The following is a 21,223-nucleotide window of genomic DNA, read 5'->3' on the forward strand; positions in this document are numbered from 1 at the left end:
GGCCATAGGCCTCCTCTCTTAGGCGAAAGGGAATGGTCTGTAGTCCCCACGAATAGTAGTAGCCGAATGCGTATTGGAGACTTCACATTCATCCATAGAACATAATATGGCAGGGGCCCTCTTGGGTCGGGGGCCCGTGGCATTTTGCCAGCCCAGTCTTCCATCCCCTTCTTCTGACTTCTGTCTTTAGAAAGTCTATACCAACTCTCGTGGTTTCTATTATTCCATCGTTTTTCCAGCAATAATTTATTGCTCGTTTCTTCTTTGTTACTCTTTCTACCAAATTATTGCTAAGAACAACATGAGTAATTCTATTAATGATTGTGCGAAATATTATAATTAATTTGTTAAGGTATGTTTAATAATATGTTTTATCATGTAAGAATTTACTAAAATAAATAATAATATTATCATAATGTAATTATAACTTCTATGTAAAAAACTTTAGATTGTATCACCATAACATTTTTGTACCATACTCTTGTTAACAAAGAAATGTAGCAGAGCCGTATATCACAGAAGTCTTAAGGTGTATAAATGATTTAAAAAATTACGGTCATATTCACGTTTGAAGCCTTAAATAGACTTTTGTCGCTATCACTCGCAAGTCATTGAAAGGCAAATAAACATGACACAGCATTCTTTAACTATTCCGTGAATTTTATGAATAAGGCAGACACTGCTTATCTTGATATTCAAATGGTTTTACTGTTAACTATATAATTATTTTTCATCTGTACAGCTTACCAGTGGACTGTATATAATCTAATATATAAAATTCTCGTGTCACAATGTTCGTTCCCATACTCCTCCGAAACGGCTCGACCGATTCTTATGAAATTTTGTATGCATATACAGTAAGTCTGAGAATCGGCTACTATCTATCTTTCAAACCCCTAACTGATAACGGGTTATTTTTTTATGATACATCATACAAAAATACATACTTCCCTTAATTTTCCGCCCCACTATCAACCCCTATTTTTTATTATTGAAGATAGTTAGTTTTATTGAACTAAAAAAATGTTTCCTAGAAATAATACGAGTATACATGGCAAAACGACGTTTGCCGGGTCAGCTAGTTTATATATATATGTAATAAATCTTTTTGTTGATTTCAGGAAGGACCGGAAACGTGTGTAACTCGGATGTCGAGTGTCCAGACAATGCTTTCTGTAAACAGAGCAGCTACTGTGTGTGTAAAGATGGCTTCGTTTACGCAGCGGTGAATAGCACGCACAAGGGGTGCTTGAAGGGTGAGAATATGTGTTCGATTTAAAAAAAATCGGTTGTCTGTAAAGTCGGTTAACTGACGATAGTTGAACGTGACAACGTGATAAGAAAATACTGAAGGAATGGTTGCATTTTTCACAAGAAAATTTTCATTTATTTGTTTGATAGATATTTTGTATGGATATAGAGAAGGAGGTAAATGGAAATCCCAATTGAATTGATCAAATTACATTTATTTGTACGCATTAGCTTTAAAAGTTGTTTTTAATGGGTTAGTAAATGTACTATTTAAGATAAAACCCTGTATCCGTAATTAAGCCGCAAGAAATGTTTATATTATCATATCAGTAAACCTATTAATTATATAGTAGTCGATTATATAACGCTAACGGAGGCCGATTGTGCCTCTCTGTCGCTCGTTCCGCGCTCTCGCTTGCACTTTGCCTTAAACGGAACGCCTCAGAGCGAGGTAACGCTGCATGAGTCATGTTTTTTCGTGCGTGCAGCCAGCTCCATCGAATTATAAGGAATTCGAACCTACGTCCGGGGAGGTGAGTCGCACCCTGAAGACACTAGGCCAACACTGATCTGATTAGGGACTTTATATAACAAAGTAAACTTCTCAATTCAAGTTAGAAATGGATTTGGCTTTCTTCCTCTAATGTAAAATATTGTTTCAGAGGCTCGTAACGGAGAAGAATGCGTCCAGCACATTCAGTGTCACTCCACTATGGGAGTACATTCTGAATGTAGCAACGGTATCTGCTCGTGCGCAACGAACTCGCATCTCGAGACAGACCGCTGCTATGAAACCGCCGGTGAGTTTTGTAGTACTACTCTACCTGTTTACTGAGATTATACGTATATAACACAATGATATAATAAATTCTCTTGGATTCTGAGATAGTCAAATCATCCAGATATAAACTCACAAAACCTATATACTTAGTAAGGAATCTACAGAGGGCTTACTACGTATCTTGGCATAACTCTGAGGTTCCAAAAACTAACACAGACACAGCGCACTCATATTACAAATCTTAGCTACACTCTCAAATACACACACACCTCATTCACACACTTGGGTTGTGTTAGTAGTAACAGTAAAACTAACTTTTCTCAAAAAACTGTTTTAAACCATGTATATTGTACCCCGGAATAATTGTAAACCCACAACACAGGAGCTTCTTAGTAAGTATGGGGAATAAAATAAAATCAGCCATGCTCGAGAATCAAGAGATGACATATTATTTTTACAACTTTCCTCCCCTTTCTTTACGTCACTTGCAAATTGTCAGATTAGTGAAATATACACTTCTTAGCATGTAATTAATACACCGTACCTTAATCTGACGCGCTTGAGAATTTCTAAAAAATCGTTGACGCGGGGCCATTTATGGGTATCATATTTGGTGGAGGTACTTAACCGGGTATATTAATCTACAACGCTTTAGTAAATCCCGAAATCCCCGCATGGGCTCCCCTACTATAAAGTAGGGACTAGCGAATTTTGAATAATAGTTTTAATAGATGAATTTTGTCACAACCATATTTCTGTCATGAATAAAGTTTAATATTATTTAACTTTTCTACAAAAGATATGGTATGGACATTTTTGTAAACTAAAGTTGCAGATTTTATGATATATAACATATATTGATAATATTATAGTACAAAAAGTATATTTTTCGTTATTATTGGGAGACTATAGCTTGCGTATTTATAATGAAGATTAATACACGTAGCTAATTTCTTATTTTAAATTTGTATTCAATTTGATTGAGCTATTATGAAAAGTGTAATGAAGGTTCCATATGTCTGTGATATGAATTTATTATTTCTTGAGACAATATATTGAAATAGGCAAGGTCTTAGATGCATATCAATATATATTTCCTATAACATTGCAGTGATTGGTGAGCGTTGTGTCGTAGACCAGAACTGCTTTTTGGGCGAGCAAGTACTGGACCGCCAGGCCTTCTGTGTCCGCGGGTATTGCACCTGTCAGCTGCAATTCAGCCCTAGGGATAATGGAACCAGGTAAGACTGACAGAATCTTGTTAAAATGGGGTACCTGTCTGTTCAATTGAAAATTTTTAATACGAAAGCAGAAGTGTGCCTGCTAATTTAACATTTTTATTTTGCTGTGCTTTTAATCCACTGTTTGCATAGCCTGTGACATTTGTTTTATTAATTAATAGTTAATTAGTTTAATTCGGTTTACGGACGATAATTTTACGTGATAAGGTCATAAGAAAACATTTAAAACAGAGCGACTCATGGCCACGTGTAATACCTTTTCAGAATCCCTATTAAATGCGCCAAAAATTGTAGTACAGGGTCACTTTTCGGTGGAGTAATTTTTTTTCACAGTGGGGTCCAAAGTTAAGAAAAATTTATGATTTGAAAAAATGTTATATCGTATCACTTAATATTATCTTTAATACACTCAATAAACAACTATAAATAGTATGTCTAACGCAAGAACTCATCAGTACCAATCTAGTGGATATTATGAGAAAGATACAGGATATAGACATTTTCGGATATAAAATCAATTTTCATATAAAAACCAAAATAAATCATAACTCTGCAGGGGTTAACCTTAGAGAACTCCCGTAGAACAATTTTTTGCCGCTGATGACCTCATCTATCCCCTATTTGCGTTTGATCCACGACTTTTTGGCCATCCTGTATAATAGGCGGCAAACACGAGGCTCATCTGATGTTAAGTGATACCGCGCATGGACACATTTCCAGAAGGCTCGCAAGTGCGTTGCTGGCATTTTAAAAATTGGTACGCACTTTTCTTGATGGACCCTAAGTTGGTGGTTCGGAAATAAAATAACATTCATTGTACTATTTGTGGGCAGTACTAAAAGCTGGACGTCTTGTTTCGATTCAATTGACGATCTAAAATGTGTCGCTAATTAATCGAATTAACTAACTTTAAATATTTCAGATGCGTTCGAGATGCCCTATTGGGGGAGACATGCGAAGACAATTTACAATGCGCAGGCCCCGGATTGGAGTGTCGCGGAACTTGTCGTTGTAGAGATAACTGGGTGGCCCATACAGAAATCAACGCGTGTGTTGAATGTGAGTCAATACTTTATAAAATAAAATAAATAAATCAGTGGCGCTACTTTTTAATTCTGGGCCTGAATTCATGATCATTTGTCATTGTAATAGGCAAGTAGGTGATCAGCCTCCTGTGCCTGATACACGCCTTCGACTTATTGGATCGAAGGCAAGCCGGTTTCCTCATGTTTTCGTTTTCTTTGTTGTTCAAGCGAATGTGAAATGCGCACATAGACAGAAAGTCAGTGCTCAGCCGGGGATCAAACCTACGACCTCTGGGATGAGAGTAGCACGCTGGAGCCACTTGGCCAACACTGCTGTCAATACTTGAAACTCTTTTAAATATGGAAATGTAATCACACTAGTAAATGCACCGACATATTTCTGCATCTATACTTTCTATCCGTCCCCAATATACCCGTTGATTTTTAAGTCCAAAACATTTATTTATTCATTTACAGCTTATGCCAAAGAATAATTATAATATGTAAACTAACTTACATACTACCTTAAGCTACTAACCAATTTTATAATACTTACATTCTCTGTCTTCCTAAAACTGTCACAAAAATAGCCAATTCTGCAGAACTGCTAGTGTAAATGAAAGATATATGGTCCGTTTGTATAGAGAAAGAATAATTATAATTAAAACCTTATTAATCCGGTTCACCTTCGTAAAACCTCTTTAGGATATATTTCTCTACAACGAGTCGAAGACTTTTGCAGATAATACGGTTTGGGGGCCTCATAGCCTAGCGGTCTTATTAAGTGGCAGCTAGGTGAGGGGTACCGGGTTCGATTCCCGGTTCGAGGGCAAGTTTTAATTTAAGTTTGTTCCGTACATGGAGGACACGGTCGAATTTCTAAAGACAAGCACGAATTATAAAAAATCATCTAATGCACAAATCGTGTCAGAGCCATAAAAAAAATTACGGTTTAAATCTACAATGTATTCTGTTTTTGTATTCCAGTATTTATAATCTATGAAGCCTAACATAATCTAGATTTGACTTACTATTATAATACAATAACAAACTGATATTATCGTTTCGTATCAAAATTCGTTTAGTAATAAGGCAGGTTACTTTTGGAGCTAATTCTTCACTTAAACTAAATTATTGTTAATACCACAATATTTCATCATCTGTTTCGTTTGACATGTATATTTTTATCTTTTTAGAAAGAAATAAAGTATATATTTAAAGATATTATTTTTCCCAGCTGCGAAAATGCTAAACGATTCTTGCCAATACGACGTGCAATGCGAAGCCCTATCAGGGGTGGCGGAAGCCAAGTCTGTGGGGGCGGCTTTGTGTCTGGGCGGTGTCTGCTCTTGTGGATACAACGCACGACCTGTTGGCAACCCTGCCCACTGCTGGCACAGAAGACGCCCCGGTCAGGAATGTATCCGGGATGAGGTACAAATTTATTTATTTCTACTAAATAATTATATGCTTTTCTCTACTACTCTATATACCTATATTATTTTCTGGTATATTAATATAACGCTGTCACATTAATTGACTTAAGATTTTAGTTTTGATTATGGGTTAATTGTTCAAATAAATCAGTGGCGCTACAATATTTTTAGGTCTGGGCCTCAGATTTCTGTATCTGTTTCATGATTATTCTTCAATATAATAAGGAAGTTAGTGATCAGCCTTCTATGCCGTCGACTTTTTGGGTACAAAGCAAGCCGGTTTATTTACGATGTTTTCCTTCACCGTCCGAGCGAAAATGCGCACATAGAAAGTCCATTGGTGAGCCGGAGATCGAACCTACGACCTCAGGGTTGAGAGTCGCACGCTGAAGCCACTAGGCCAACACTGCTCTAATTGCTGCGCCTCTTTAATCTTCGAAAGGCTTAGCACATATTATGTAACTAGCGAAAATTTTGAAATATTTTTTTTTTTAAATAATGTAAGTAATGTGTCAATTCAATGAATCAAGTTTTTAAATATTAAAAAGTTTTATTGTATTCTTATCAAAATATATAATATCTTCCCTAAATTACATGTTAAATTTAAACTATTTTGCTAAATAAATTCATAAAGTATCAAATGCGATCCATTATTAAACTTGTTCCCAGGAATGTGTTTCTGAAGAAGATGAGCCAGGATATTGCCTCGCAGGCCGATGCACCTGCAAGACCTGTACTCCAGACGCAAGGGACTTTGGTGGTGCGAGCAATCTCTCGGCCCCGCCCATTTACGTAGCGGCCATCTTGTCCCTCGCCGCCATCTTGAGACACTAGCTGTCAGCTGTCACTGTCGAAATATGAAATTTACACGAACATTTCGAATAACCTTTGGGGTTACCAAACACATCTAGTGTGGAGATTAAAATTATAATTTTTATTGTTATTTTGTGCAATATGTTATTGGATTGTTGCACAAGTTAGTTAGAATTGTTAAATAAATGTTGGTAGTTTCAAAGTTTATTGTAAGTTGTAAATAATATCGTTGATTGTTAATTAATGTAAGTGTAGATCTAAACAGTTCTTCTATTGAGGCAGTATTTTTCGAGTGCAATTTCGTTTAAAACAGAGTAATCCTGGGTAGTTTTATACCAAAGAAATGTACACAAAATAATCGAGTGTGTAAATAAAATATTTATTTTAATCCATATTTTAATTTAATTGGATTTAACCCTGTCTTATTCATTTATATATTTATTTATAAAAGCTTGCCAACGCTCGGCACACTGATACATTGGTTACAAGCACTTATAGGCAAACATAACATATACGAAGAGATAATAAAAATAAAATAAATAAAACAATTAAATTATAATAACAAAACGAAAATCGACTTTAAAGTGTGAGTTGAGCAACTATGGACATCCAGACCTAGCTCGTTTATCAGAATGCTCAATCTGGACATAACTTACTTTCCTAGTTTACACATTATTTTTTTTATTAGTAAGATCGCCATTTGCCTCAAATTTAAAAAGTTTCGTCCCTGTGTCATTGTAAGTTTAACGATGGCATCATTTAGGAAATTACAGTGACACAGAAACCAAACATTTTAAATTTGTTTTAATTTTCTATTTACAATTTTTTTATTATTATTATTATTACTATGTCGGTAAAAAAATCAAATGTACGTACATACTTTGAATTATGAAGGATACCATTTTAGAATATTAATAATAACGATACTCGTACTGTCAAGACAGGTTCTTATTAAAAATCAACTAACCATATTATTCCATAACATTCGGTCGCGGGAGACACGTAGGTACTGTTCTTGTATTGCCTGAACTGGACGTAGTGAAGGAAGCCCTAATAACTCTCCTTACACTCGGAGAGCCGGCGGAATATACTAGAGGGTTTAAGGCCGAGTTGAGGTAGCCCAGCCAAGTGCACCATTGCCACGCTGAGTCATTCACGCAGTCACAGACTGAATCTGCAAATAACCAAACAATATGAAAATCGAATATTTATTTTAATAGTATATTGAAATACATTTTTATTTATAAAAGTTCTATATAGAGAACAAAAATATTTAAATTTTCGAATGGTCTATCTGTGGATCGATTCGTTCGAGCTGTCAAAACTGTCATGTTTCTGTGCGTCTTATTTTTCAAGCCGAAACTATTGTTTCAACTACTGCTTATACAGTCTATAGCATTTATGACCAGTGAAAAACTAATCTATGTACACCAAGAATATGTAAATTAATATGTATGAACGAACCTACAGGCAACATGATGAAGAAAGGTGCCCAGCACACGAAGAATAGCGCCATCAACATTATTATGATTCGTGTAGCGCGGCGTTGACGGGTCATTATACCGCTCCTTGAAAATACATAAAATAATACTAAACATATGCCAAAACCTACGATAAATCTTTCTTTTGTGACTTTCGTGATATGATTATCCATAAGGGATTCGTACAGTTGTTTAAAAAAAATATTTAATCATTAATTATTTCTAAATTTTGACTTTTAGGTTTCGAAACTTAGGTATAATGGTAATCTACTTACATAGTACGTGGCGACTTCAGTGGTGAAGGTAATTTAACAGTTTTCGAAGTTCCTGGAATGGTCACACGGATTCTTTTTGGTGTAGAACATCTAAAAATTAAAACAAACGAAACAAATAAAAGTTTTAGGTTTTTGACGTGATAACGTCTTTAAAATCGTTTTAGTCGGGTGACATGTTCAGAAACTTGTGTCACACCAAAACCTCACGAGCGCGATCGCAGGTATAACGAGAGAGAGACGGACCGATCTCCCGTCTTATCTCGAGCGCTGCCAGTCATTCCGTGAATGTATGAAGAAAAATGTATATCATAGTCGAATAAGTAAACTTGTCATTTTACACCCGAAATTTATCATCAAAAGTGTGAATAAAACGATAGATGTTATTTAAAATTTGAAAAAATTGTTATCTTCATTAATTCCTTACTTCCCAAAAACTTATATCACCAATAAGACGTTATCACGTAAACATCTCGATCGTAAACCTACTTTACAAACAACCAATATTTTTTTTGTAAATAGAATAGATTTTCTTTACAATATAATAATATCTTTCAAGGCTCGTTGTTTAAAACGATTTTTTACGATAACAAGAATTTTACTAGATAGTACAACCTTACTGGAAAACTATATATAAAAAAACTATAAAATAAAACTATATATAAAACTGTATAGTAAAATTCTTTATTTTGAGAATTTTAACATAATATATTGCAACAAGAGCGTAGCGGAGGCGAGACGACGGGCCCTCCCTTGCCTATGAATATGGAATAGTAATACATATAATATATATATTGTATCTATACAATAGGAAATCGAATTTTGAAAAGGTGTGATGATATAAACAAATAAAAATTACTAAATACTACTTACTTAGGAGTCATATTTCTATTGTGATCTGTGGGTTCTGGTGTCCTATCACCAGCACCTGATCTTACTTGAACTTGATTCTGTAAAAAGGAAATATATATATGTAAATTAGAAAATTCATAGAGAATCGATAATATAATGACATATTATTAATTGAACTCTGATTCTTTGAACCCATGGGATATGTGCGACGGGGAAGGCCAGGGGCTAGAACCAGTCTGTTGCACAGATCCCGGATAACAAAGACGTTGCGCCAGCTGAATGCTTCGACACTATCGACATATTTATATGTTCGCGGAGTGTGCTTATAGTAGCGATATTTTATGTATTTAATATTATATGCTTTTTTTGTTCTTGACATTATCGTATTGGAAGAGAACTGCCCTGCGATTCTGTAACTCACTTTTCAAACTCACACAGCGGTTTTCGCATCGGCGGTCGCTCTCAAATCAGTCGTGAAGCACTCATTTTATGATTTGGCATTCTGATAAACAATAAACTACAAGCTCCCACCTTTTCAGAATGCCAAATCATAAAATGACTGATTTGAGAGCGACCACCGATGCGAAAACCGCTGTGTGAGCTCGAAAAGTGAGTTACAGAATCGCAGGGCTGTTAGGATAATGTATGTATTTCTGTAAATACGTTGAAATATATAAATAATTATGGTACCAATTATGTTGACAAAAATCTTGATAATAACAAGTTTTTGCCGCGCGCCGCCACTATGTGGAACCACTGAAGTATTTCCGAACCAATTTGACTTATGTCTTTCAAGAAAAGAGTGTCCCAATTCTTAAAAGGCCGGCAACGCACTCGCGTGCCCTCTGGCATTGAAAGTGTCCATGAGGCGCCGCCCACGGGGCCACTTGGGTCTACCATCAGTTGAGCCTGCCCGTTTGCCTCCTGCTACATACAAAAGAGGAAATAAAGAAAGAGCTGGAATATGTATTTACCCGAGTTTCTGGATAAGGTGATCGTCCCCTATGAACACGTATAGGCGGTGGTGATGCGAGCGCTCTAATAATGTATCCATACATCACCAGCATTATGGTTGCTGGGATGTAGAAAGAGAATGAGATGCTGAAAAAGACGTACCTGAAATATTGATTCTTTACTGTTCCATCTGTGAGCATGTTACTAAACAATTTCTAACTAGAGGAAAAGACGAGTAATTGACAAATACGGTCAGAATAATTTCTAGCCTAACAGTAGACAATAGGATTCAATTATATATTAATAAAAAATAAAATAAAATAATTTAGGTTTAAAATATCTAGTATTGTCTTTTATTAACTTTTACACATTTAAATAAAACACTTTTTTAACAGATTGACAGTTCCTCGCCAGCCAGCCTACCTGCCGTATGTAAAGGTAGTTACAGATAGAATTAGCCGGATCCTAAAACGAGCTTCTATTAATACAATTTTCAAGCCGCACAAGATTCAGCAATTCCTAAGACCAATCAAAAGTAACACCCCGTTGCAAGATGCAGGTATATATACAAACTGGATTGCGACTGTGGCCTGTCTTACATAGGGCAAACTAAACGCAACATGTCCAGCAGACTCAAGAACACATTGCGGACATAAGACATAGACGACATACAAAGTCGGCAGTCTGTGAACACACACTAGATAGGCCTAATCATTACATACGCTTTGACCAACCGAAAGTACTTGCGAAAGAAAAAAAGATTCTTCCCAAGATAGGTACTTGAAGCCATTAAAATAAAAAAAAACACCTCAATTTCAATAGAGAAGACGGCCTAAAATTATCAAACACTTGGGATCCAATAATATCCGCGAAAACAGAGGACACTGTGAGTCATTCCTGCAAAAACCCTTCATCTTTTAGTCGATATCAACTCCGGGGAAATAAATACAGATATAACTTTTTCTACAGCTGTGATACTTTTTGACATTCAACACCTTTTGTCTTCAGTCACCGTGACCACGCAGTGTAAAGCACGCGAAACGTTTAAAAATTTAAAATTATGTAAAATAATTATAAGTTAATACATAACTTCAAACCGTTAAAAAAGTGTTTTCTTTAAAATATCTCTTTTTTATGCTCAGATGTAAATAAGAGTAGTGTTAGGCTGTACAAGGGACTTTCATGTATCCATTTAACATTCGCTCGAACGGTTAAGGAAAACATCGTGAGAAAACCGGCTTGCCTTCAATCCAAAAAAACTACGGCGTGTGTCAGGCACAGGACGCTACTTGCCTAGGGGGCGTCCATAAATTACGTGAGGTGTTTTTTTAAATTTTCTGTGACTCCCTCCCCCCCTGGTGAGATGTCGTGAGATTTTATTCAACCCTCTCCCCCAACCCCCAATCGCACGTGAGATCTTTCAAAATGTGGGTTTCTAAAGTAAACGCGTTGAAAAAAAAAATTGCTTCGTGCTTTTATTTACGACTAAAACAAAATAAGTGAAATGTTGAGCGTTTAGGTATGGAGTTAGCGGGAAGTTGCAGAGATGGCCTTTAGGGTCAACCGTTTTCCTAAAAAAACCCCCCCTCTCTCCAACGTAAGATTAAATGAGATTTGATTCGACCCCCTCTCCCCCTTAAACACCTCACGTAATTTATGGAGGCCCCCCTATTAGATTGACAAATTATCATGAAACATAAATCTGAGGCCCAGACCTAAAAAGGTTGTAGCGCCACTGATTTATTTTAGGTGTAAATACTTTATATTTGTTAGAAACAACACCAGACATATAACAATTTAACACAGATCTAACTATCAAAAAAGCTATTAATAAGATATTACCCAATATTAGTATTAACCGTACAAGCTTTAGCCAACTCTCCAGGGTGAAAATGACGTGGTGAAGGAATGATAGCAGCAGGCAAGGCCACAGCACAGGCCACCGGCCAGATGACGCAGGACAACAGTCTGGCCTTCTCTGCCCGTCTTGCTCTGGCCAGGGGCGCGGTGATGCCAGACCAGCGCTCCCATCCCAGGACACAAAGCGATAATATGGATGCTGTACAGCATAACACGTCTAAGGTGCCCCAAAAAGCACAGACGATGTGAGCTGAAAGTAGTCGAATGTGTTAGTAATAATTAAAAAGTAAATTAAATCAAATAAAAAAAGAAAAGAAAAAGGGAAAAAAGACAAAAAAAAAATTATTACCACTCTTTTCGCGGAAATATTTTTTTATGATTATTTGGTAGAATGACAATGTAAACTAAAACTATCTTTATGCTTATTGCGATCTATTTCACGAAAGTAAAATTAGGTAAACGATTTTTACTAACAAAAATTTTCCGTAGAATAAACACATCCTCTTGTTTTTTATTGTAAAATGCTTTGCAAGAATTCTCCAAAAAATTAACAGTTAGGTATAGAATATCGCAAAAGGAAATAAAAAATGAGATAGCATAAAACAGTCGTAATAGTGCTTTACGGCTTTGTTCCCCAGGTAAGCGATATGTAGAACAACAATATTTGATAATTTGTCTCTTTGAATTTTTACTTATTTTACTCATATATACTGTTCTTGTAAATACATAGTAACACAAAAATGTAAATATTACTCTAAATTCTTTTCCTAGTTAAAATACTTCAAGCAATACAATATTCCTTGCAAACATAAATGCGAAATCGTTATCCAGTATCTATAATTTTAGATTTTAAACAAATATATATAAACCTAAATACACCCGTAAATACTTACGCAAGTGAAAAACGAATAACTCCCTCGCAGCTGCGATAGGCAACACCACTAGACCAACAAGGAAGTCGGCCACCACCAAACTGATGAGTGGATAATGCGTGGGAGACCTTTTCACACGTATCATAGCTGTTAACATGGAGAGGTTGCCGATTAACGTTGCGATTATTATAACCGCCATAGCGATGCCGGACGCCAGCCAAGATGTGGTAGTTTCGCCTCGCGGTTGAAGCACTGAAAAAAAAAACCACTACAGCCATTTTGGGTCTGGGCCTAAGATACATATCTGTATCTGTTACGTTATTTTTTTGTAATAGGCAAGTAGGTGTGCCAGATATACGCCGTCAACTTTTTGCATCCTGAAGTCACTAGGCATTATATTATAAAGCAGTCTTGCTGCTATAAAAATATGATAACTGATGCACTTAAAAATATAAAGTATTCGAAAATTTATCTCAATCTGATTGTAACTTGTAGGTATACGAGTAGATATGTAAACGTAAGAAACTTCGTTTATCATATACATCTAATTGACGTCGAAATACAAAGCACTAATACACATAAAATTGTAAGTAGATTATTCCTGTACCTTTCCTACATATATCTTATAGGTTGTGAGATATTGCTCAATGCTCATGCCTTTTCGATAATACAACTAGTTCGACTTCGATATACGTACCTATGAATTGAACACTTCGGGAAAATTTCTTATTCAGATCGGATCTTCAAGTACTGCATTGGAATTAATAGTGTTTGTTTTTTTTTTAAATTGATAAGATAGTCCCGTAACATTGTATGTGAATATCAAACACCTACACCTAATTGGTTAGATTTAAGAATGCGGTTGGTAAATCGTATTAATATTTGTAAATTGTGTACTTACTTTTTATCCTGAATACCTAGTAAATTTAGCTTTTAACATTTTCGGATTTTTAACTAACAAATAACTTTACGAAACACTTTACAAAATTGCTTATATTTACCAACTTTGAGGGTACCTAGCGCATGACAGCTGTTACATAGATTAACATTTTGACAAACTCTTTTGTCTTTGATACTTTTTCTGGATATTTTTTTACTGAACGTTATCTCAATAAATTTAATAATTTAATGTTTGTTGGCAAATAGATATTTCTTCTTTTGCCCAGTCCTATACGGTCATAGACAAAAAAAATGTCAAATCCACAGAGCAGTATCGGTATACTGCTCTGTGTATACGACATACTTTACAAAATTTCTTTACCAACTTTGAGGGTACCTACCTCTTGACAACGTGGCTTAATATTTTTATAAACACTTTTGTCCTTGATATTTACTGCATGAAATGTTTTTTTTTACTGAACTCAAATAAATTTCTCAATAAAATGTTTGTTGGTAAATAGATATTCCTTGTTTTGAGCAGTTCCATGCGGTCATAGGCAAAAACTATGTCTAATCCACAGCACATCAGTATCGGTATGATCTGTGGATTTGACTATGTTTTGTCTATTTTATGTGTTAGCGTTTTTTCCTGGTGGAAAGCGGTATTCTATTTTTGTAAAGGTTTCTAAAGATTTGAATGTATTTCGTCGTATCAATAAAATTTAGTTATAGAATTTTATTTAAAGGTAAATTATGGTAACAGAAAAACAACAATATTTATTTATTCCTTTATTGTCATTACGGGGAAAATATAAAACTGTATTCTCCACATACAAGAATCTTACAAACAAATGCATTCCATAGAAATAATAAAAAATTATTTACAGGCAACTTACAAACTATCCCTTAACTATTCATTTTGATACAATAAAAGGCACAGATTTGAAGATCATGCTAAAAAAATGTAAACTAAGATAAACATAAAATTGCCGTTCTACCAAAATGCTGTACGCGCATGTTTTAATATAAATCATAACAGTATTTAATCCAGTACGACTTGGGCCCGTATCAAACAAATACTATTAACAATTCTCTGAAGTTTAAGTTTTTAATACTTTAATTTGGGTATTTTATTTGTTCCAGTCCAGTACAACTTGGCCCATATCAACAAAATACTATTAACTGAATTTTTATGCTTTATTTAGGTTAGACTGTCTGGACTGTTTCACAATTTAAAGACTTCAGTTAAGAAGTGCCAGATTATCTAATTGTATATAAAATTAAAATCCAAAGAACTTATGTATGCAATCTAAACTAGTTATTAAACATCATTAAATTGAATTTTATCTCTATTTTGGCACAATGTACCACAATAAACGTTGACAGCTGGCAACCCTGTCTAGTCTAGTACTGTTACTTATTACAAGCTTAGGTAGACGGCATTTTGATTTAGCAATATAGTGCCGTATACGACGCGAGAACCACAAAGGTTTTACAAATTTAATTTCCTAATGTTTTTACAATTTGTACTTAACGCGGTTAGCTTTACGATTACAGAATGCATTAAGGAAGCACGCGTTTACTTTGTACCCTATGACGTCATTTCCGTTTTTAAGGGAATGTATTTGGAATGTAAAATATACTATATCACGATTACAAATAGTTTTCAGTATAACAGATCCAATGATAGCTTATGGCGACGAAGATCCTTCATATATTTATATATATTTCGTGATCTCAAGTACATTTATTTTAAGTGAGTTCATCGATGAACACTAGATGGCGTTAAAATTTAAAAACATGGAAATGACGTCTTACATCTAAATTATATAAAGGGTACCGGCTCGTTGGCACATAACAATGACACACAAACATACAACTAAAAATTAAATATAAAAATTGCTATTTACATAGGCGTAACTTATAATAATATGATACAATTGAAATTTCATTTTGAGCATGGTCCCAACGAGTAATGGAATGGTGAGATCTTGTACTAAAGTACTGATTCCGAGGTGACAACATACCACTATGAAATAATTCTATTAAAAATTATTTGATTATAAAACATTTAAACTGATAGTAATGATAATTTTTATTGTTTAAATTGAACAAAAAATGGAATGTTATTAATGATTTCATCATAATGCCGCTAGCTGTCATGGCGGCAATACCACAGATTATATTATGTGACATCTATGGTTGTGATCACGTGGGATTTGTTTTTTTTTTTTAAGCTTATGACCCTTATGACTATAATTTACAGTTCGTTTTCTAAACAAGCTGAATTTTTGCATAACACAATTGTTGTCACCTCATTAACCATAGATTGGAAGCAAAAATGGAATGATTCGGAATGAGCGGTTTTAAAATAACTAACATTGTCGCCTATCCGCGAATTTTAGACTTCAATCTCATTTTCATAATTTAACGACTTACATATAATCTACATACAAAGTACAGTGCTAAATCACACATAAATTATTTCATACGAAAATCTCGCCTAATCTCATAAGCTGAATTAAAAAACTACCTTTAACAAAAACAACAACATTAAATTCTGGTGTATTTAAACAATTCATGTATTGTCTCTTAAATTACGTATAAGTTCATAAATTTTGATGAATAAATATCTTAGTCGCTATGCGCCTTGTCTATGGGAAATACACCAAATTACAATTGTTAGTCTTAACTAGGTACACACGTCATGGCTGTACATCAGTCTATACGCTACGGCACAAGCACCATTAGTCTATGGCGCTATAAAACGCTGTTCTTAATTTAAAAAAGACAGAAATTCGCGCCTTTTTAGTTCCATTTTTAAATTCATAGCAATATTAGGTTCTGTGCATTTTGAACTAAATTTACAATATCTGTGGAACCTTCAATAGATCGTGCGTTTTTCTGTCCTTTTTTACATACCAGAGAGTAACAAACAAGATAAAAAACGTCATCAATAAAAATACTCCGCAAAAGGAGGTTTTATATTCCGCATACATTTTGACACTTCAAAGACTTCTTAAAATAAACGTTTTTAAATATAAATGGCTTCCGTCGCGCCCTTGTTAGATTGTTGCATGTCGTTAGGCGAGAGCGCTGCTCGATCAGACCAGTCCGAATGAGGGGACTGCGTGAGTGGGGTTTGGGGGGAAGGAGTCGACCAATGATCGGGAGACTCGGGTGATGGGGTCGGGAATGTGTCCCCCATACCCCAACTGCCGTAGAGACCTGAAACAATAGAAACACATTAGAGCTGGTAATGTTTAATATTTTCATGGACTTGAAAGAAAATAAGTAAATTATTATTTTCGAAGTTCTCTTCTATTTGGTTACTCAGTAATTCGTGTCACTAGTACTCACCGGACATAATATTGGTGATGGCGGGGTGATGAGCGGCCTGCGCGTGCGACAGAGCCGCTGCATGCGTCATCACCGCCTGGAGTTGTGCGTTGTGTTGTCCGTTTGCACCTGTTAATTATAGTTAATTAATTACGATGTAATTTGTTACATTGGATTATTATTAATTTAAGTTCAAAATTGTATTGAGAAAGAAAAATATATTTGTTTACATACAAGAAAACTAACACAAAACACTATAAATTCGCTCATACAATAAGCAGTTATATTCTATAATTGGGATTTAGAAAATATATTTCAACAAGAGGAGAGTGCTTACTGAGATGCGCAAGCGCCGAATACGCCGCGGCGTCTAACTGATGTTGGTGATGGTGCCTCATGGCCGCCATGTGGGCGGGAGACGTCGGGAGGGACGGTCGGGACTTACCGGGAGAAGGGGAACCTGAGAAAATAATTATATCTAATAAAACATATTTAAAAAGAGATATATTATAAATATTTTCTAGAAGGCAATTGATAGATTACAGGTAATTAAGGTATTTATAACGAATCTTCCAAATAAGCAAATAGTTTACTTAGAAGTTGAAAACAAAAAAAAAACTTTACTTTTTAAATGGTAAAGATTACGACTTGTAATAAATATACAAACAACAGTACACATGTCAGAAGTGAAACTTCTTTGCAAACTAATTTGTTCCTATTTATACCAATCTAAAACTTTAGATATCCGAGACTTAGAGGGAAAAAGGAAGATATGTTAGGAATTTTATTGTCATTAAAATATTAAAAGTGTCGAAAACTAATACAAATAATACATTTAATTTTTTAAATCTATTATGTCATAAATTCTCTTTACGAAATTTGAATTTAAAAAATAGAATTTCTATAAGGTATATCGCCCTTCTCACTCTCTCTCAATCGGTCTTAATCGCTCTCTCCCTTTCTTTGACAAAACGCTGCACATCTTCGTGACGCTAATATTATTATTATTATCCGTAAAAATTGTTTAAGAAGTTCCACTTCAAAAATTAAAGATTTGGATTTATAACTTACCTATATAGGCGTGTGGCGATGTGGTCTGGTTACTGTGGGCCGGCGAATGGTTCGAATATGGCGGCGAAAGAGATGCGCCCGCACTACTCCCGAATTGCAGGGCGCCCCCAGACTGTAAAATAAATTCTTATTATAACCCTGATTTAAATCTAAATATTAAAAATAATGTGAACAATTTAAGAGTTACAATTAAATTATTTCATTAACACAAACGATGCACAGAAAAGACAGAATCCTGAGATTTACTGATTTTTAAAGCAATATTAATTGGATTTGCGGTCAAACCCAAAATCTCTTATTGTACGTTGTGTATATAATATATATTAGCACATTGTTAGAAAGCTCATATATATAGTAGCATCTAAATTATGTGAATGACTTAAAATGGAGTATGAGAAGCGTGATAATTTTGCCAAAGGCCAAGCGAATTTAGGTGTAATAACATAAAAATGTATAGTATATACTATTTTCCTCAACGTTTTTCTTCCAGACAATATATACCTTAACACAGTCCTCATAGCTCGGCGGCTGTTTATGATGTACTAGTTGCTCCATTCCGGGGTATTGGGCCATCGCGTTGGAATACAGCGATGTCGCGTCGTATGGCGACGGGAGATCCTGAACGAGAATGAATGAATCAATATATTTTCATTCATTCAGTGACTCTTGCGTTCGCGCTTATGAACGTGTAGATTTTAAAACGTTATTTTTAATGTGACGTCTATGTTATGAATTGTTGTTTACAGTTAAGAAATTAAAGTCAATAGTTTTAAATTAATAAAAATCTCTTTACATTGTTAAAAATCTATTATTATTTCTGTATATTTAAATTATATTACTCGTGTTTTTAGGTTAAAAAGCAAGCGATGAGTTGAAGGTGAAATGGTGATTTTGTAAGAATTTGACGAACCTGTAAATTTTGTAGTGGAGACTCGACAGGACTCAAACTGAATCGCAGGGACTCCACGCTTTGTGGGACCTCTTGTGCAACTTTCTTATTGCTCTTTTTTACACTCGGCTTCCTGTAACATATAATATTAATAGATTAATTTGACGACTGGTCTTGACTTAAGATAGAACACTTATTTTATTTATTTATTTATTATACACATGATGTTAAATATAAACTAAGTTGGTGTGCTGGAAATTCAAATTGGACACAGTTTTCTGTCCACCAGGACATCGAAGATGTTTAAATAACTAACTTATATACTAAGGCCAGTGACATATACACTATAACATTATAACCATTAGAATTGTACGTAAAACGTCACAAACCAATTGAAACATTGACGCTCCACAGTTAGCCGAATTGAAACAACAAAATGGACTGGACCTACAGGAAAGAGATGAATAGGACGAAAAAGAAAATATGGACAGATGACCATGACAATCTGGAATGGAAAAATATGGAGGAGGCTTTTACCCTAAAAAAAAGGCAATACAAATACAAGAACACTAGTTTTTAGAACTTATACTAACACAACTAATACCTATATTAAGAAATCTTAACTTAACAATTGTTTTATGGATTCATTATTAAAGCTTTAATTATTATTAACTTAAGATTTACCGAATTGATTTTTGGTGCACCAATGGATAATGAGATTACTGAAGATGTATATGTTATGGGTTATGAAGGAATGCCAGTTTTGAAATTCACGCGGGCAATGTTGTTAGGTTTTTAGAATCAATTAAGGCTAAGGGATAATTTGTATCTGTATCTGAGAATTCTAAACTATACAATAACAAAACAAAAAGGCCTATTTGACGGTCAGAAACGATTTTGATAGAGTATTAAAATATATTAGAAAATATATTTAATTTTTTTAGCACTATCTCCTTACTAAAATGAGGACAATCCGATACTTATGAAAATATGCTACTTGTGTGAAAACGACATGAGATCCATGCAACTTCCTCACAATTTTCTTTTAATAAGACACAAGAGAAACGTACCGTCTAATTTGGGACGCCTGTAGATTTGTGTCGTATTGGTCTTGGGGACTGTCGGGCCCCGCTTTTGCTCGGGCCTTCTTCGGCTTGCCCTTTGCCGCTGAAGAGCTGATCACTGTTGGCTGGCTGATCAGTTGTGGGTGAGGGTTGGGTGATGCTGGAATGAAAATTAAACATGAAAACTCTATATACACTCGTCTATTAGGTCAGATTTTCTGGCGAAATTATTGCACAAAATGCACAGAAATCTTTCTAGCTATAAAGTTATCATTGTAAACAAGTAAATTGATTTGGCCAATCCTGTAAAAATAACTTACACATGAGATGATGATGTTGCGGTCTCGGACAGTGTTCGTCCAATAACCGGACAATGTCATCGTGCATTCTCTCTTGCGCGACGTCTCTTGGTAGTCGATCCATGTGGTCCGTTATTTCTCTGTTCGCCATCGCGTCAAGTAAGGCTTTGCAGGCGCCGTAGGAACCTTCGCGGGCTCCAAGGAATAGAGGCGTCTCATCCTGAAAAGGTACGATTTTTATAATTATTATATTATTGAGCATTATTTGTCCTATTGGCTTAAGGGAGCGTTCAAGTATTACGTAACGAATTTGGGGGGGGGGGGGGAAAGATATCCATTTTGTAAAACGTAACGATGCAGGCCAGGGATTGAATTACGCGTTATTGATAATATTATGTTCGTCTTTCCAGTACTTTACACCACATCATGGTAAACTTTAGGTAAAACGTTACGGCGCGTTACGTTAGCGCGTACGGGGGTTAATAATATTTTTGGAGAATGCGTGACGTAATACTTGAACGCTCCCTAAGGATGCAAAACCAACGTGAGTTTCCACTATGTGCGCTATGATCACTTGCTTGCTAGGTAAACATCGTAGGAAATCAACTAACAAAACCAAAACGTGTCATAAATGTGTCTATAAATTATCTTATAAATGTTTATAAATTATCTAATAAATTATTGACCTACACGGCTTTAAAAAATATTTTTTAAATGAACATACTTTAAAAATGTTGTGGTAAGATTATGATTAATTTCAAGATAATTCCAAGCTTTAGTTTACAGAATGGCTGTTTATAATATAAAAGTTTCTTATTAATTTATTACCATATAACCATGTGAA

General features: G+C 35.0%; 3 protein-coding genes across 8 annotated transcripts in view; 1 reads left to right on the top strand and 2 right to left on the bottom strand.

Moving 5' to 3' along the window:
- LOC125063699 (prion-like-(Q/N-rich) domain-bearing protein 25) overlaps positions 1 to 6,935 on the top strand; it is a 32,038-nt gene extending 25,103 nt beyond the window's left edge. For both annotated transcript variants that reach the window (XM_047670276.1, XM_047670277.1), the window contains exons 3-8: positions 1,122 to 1,256; positions 1,914 to 2,051; positions 3,144 to 3,273; positions 4,196 to 4,332; positions 5,536 to 5,732; positions 6,404 to 6,935. In XM_047670276.1, coding sequence (XP_047526232.1) covers positions 1,122 to 1,256; positions 1,914 to 2,051; positions 3,144 to 3,273; positions 4,196 to 4,332; positions 5,536 to 5,732; positions 6,404 to 6,568 — 902 coding nt within the window. In that variant the 3' untranslated portion in view covers positions 6,569 to 6,935. The remainder of the gene's footprint in view (positions 1 to 1,121; positions 1,257 to 1,913; positions 2,052 to 3,143; positions 3,274 to 4,195; positions 4,333 to 5,535; positions 5,733 to 6,403) is intronic.
- On the bottom strand, positions 6,444 to 13,849 carry LOC125063698 (tyramine/octopamine receptor-like). 3 transcript variants are annotated; one of them, XM_047670274.1, is made up of 9 exons: positions 13,740 to 13,849; positions 12,860 to 13,090; positions 11,949 to 12,216; positions 10,127 to 10,253; positions 9,174 to 9,250; positions 8,304 to 8,393; positions 8,012 to 8,115; positions 7,515 to 7,721; positions 6,444 to 6,581 (listed from the first exon to the last, which is right to left on the bottom strand). In XM_047670274.1, coding segments are annotated over exons 1-8 (1,101 nt in total). In that variant the 5' UTR covers positions 13,741 to 13,849; the 3' UTR covers positions 6,444 to 6,581; positions 7,515 to 7,518. The 3 variants fall into 3 exon arrangements, with proteins under 3 accessions (XP_047526230.1, XP_047526229.1, XP_047526231.1); XM_047670273.1 differs by having other exon boundaries at positions 10,127 to 10,268; XM_047670275.1 differs by lacking the exon at positions 6,444 to 6,581 and having other exon boundaries at positions 7,553 to 7,721; positions 8,016 to 8,115; positions 10,127 to 10,268.
- A 642-nt stretch (positions 13,850 to 14,491) lies between these two features.
- The window catches only part of LOC125063141 (neurogenic locus Notch protein), a 126,558-nt gene continuing 119,826 nt past the window's right edge, over positions 14,492 to 21,223 (bottom strand). For 2 of the 3 annotated variants that reach the window (XM_047669388.1, XM_047669387.1), the window contains 8 exons: positions 20,401 to 20,599; positions 20,087 to 20,240; positions 19,038 to 19,149; positions 18,629 to 18,745; positions 18,128 to 18,239; positions 17,394 to 17,516; positions 17,078 to 17,185; positions 14,492 to 16,945 (listed from right to left, as the gene is read on the bottom strand). In XM_047669388.1, the coding sequence (XP_047525344.1) occupies positions 16,752 to 16,945; positions 17,078 to 17,185; positions 17,394 to 17,516; positions 18,128 to 18,239; positions 18,629 to 18,745; positions 19,038 to 19,149; positions 20,087 to 20,240; positions 20,401 to 20,599 (1,119 nt within the window). In that variant the 3' untranslated portion in view covers positions 14,492 to 16,751. The remainder of the gene's footprint in view (positions 16,946 to 17,077; positions 17,186 to 17,393; positions 17,517 to 18,127; positions 18,240 to 18,628; positions 18,746 to 19,037; positions 19,150 to 20,086; positions 20,241 to 20,400; positions 20,600 to 21,223) is intronic. The other variant, XM_047669389.1, reaches the window with a different exon arrangement.

This window comes from Pieris napi, chromosome 3 (genome assembly GCF_905475465.1).
Source record: "Pieris napi chromosome 3, ilPieNapi1.2, whole genome shotgun sequence".
NCBI lineage: Eukaryota > Metazoa > Arthropoda > Insecta > Lepidoptera > Pieridae > Pieris > Pieris napi.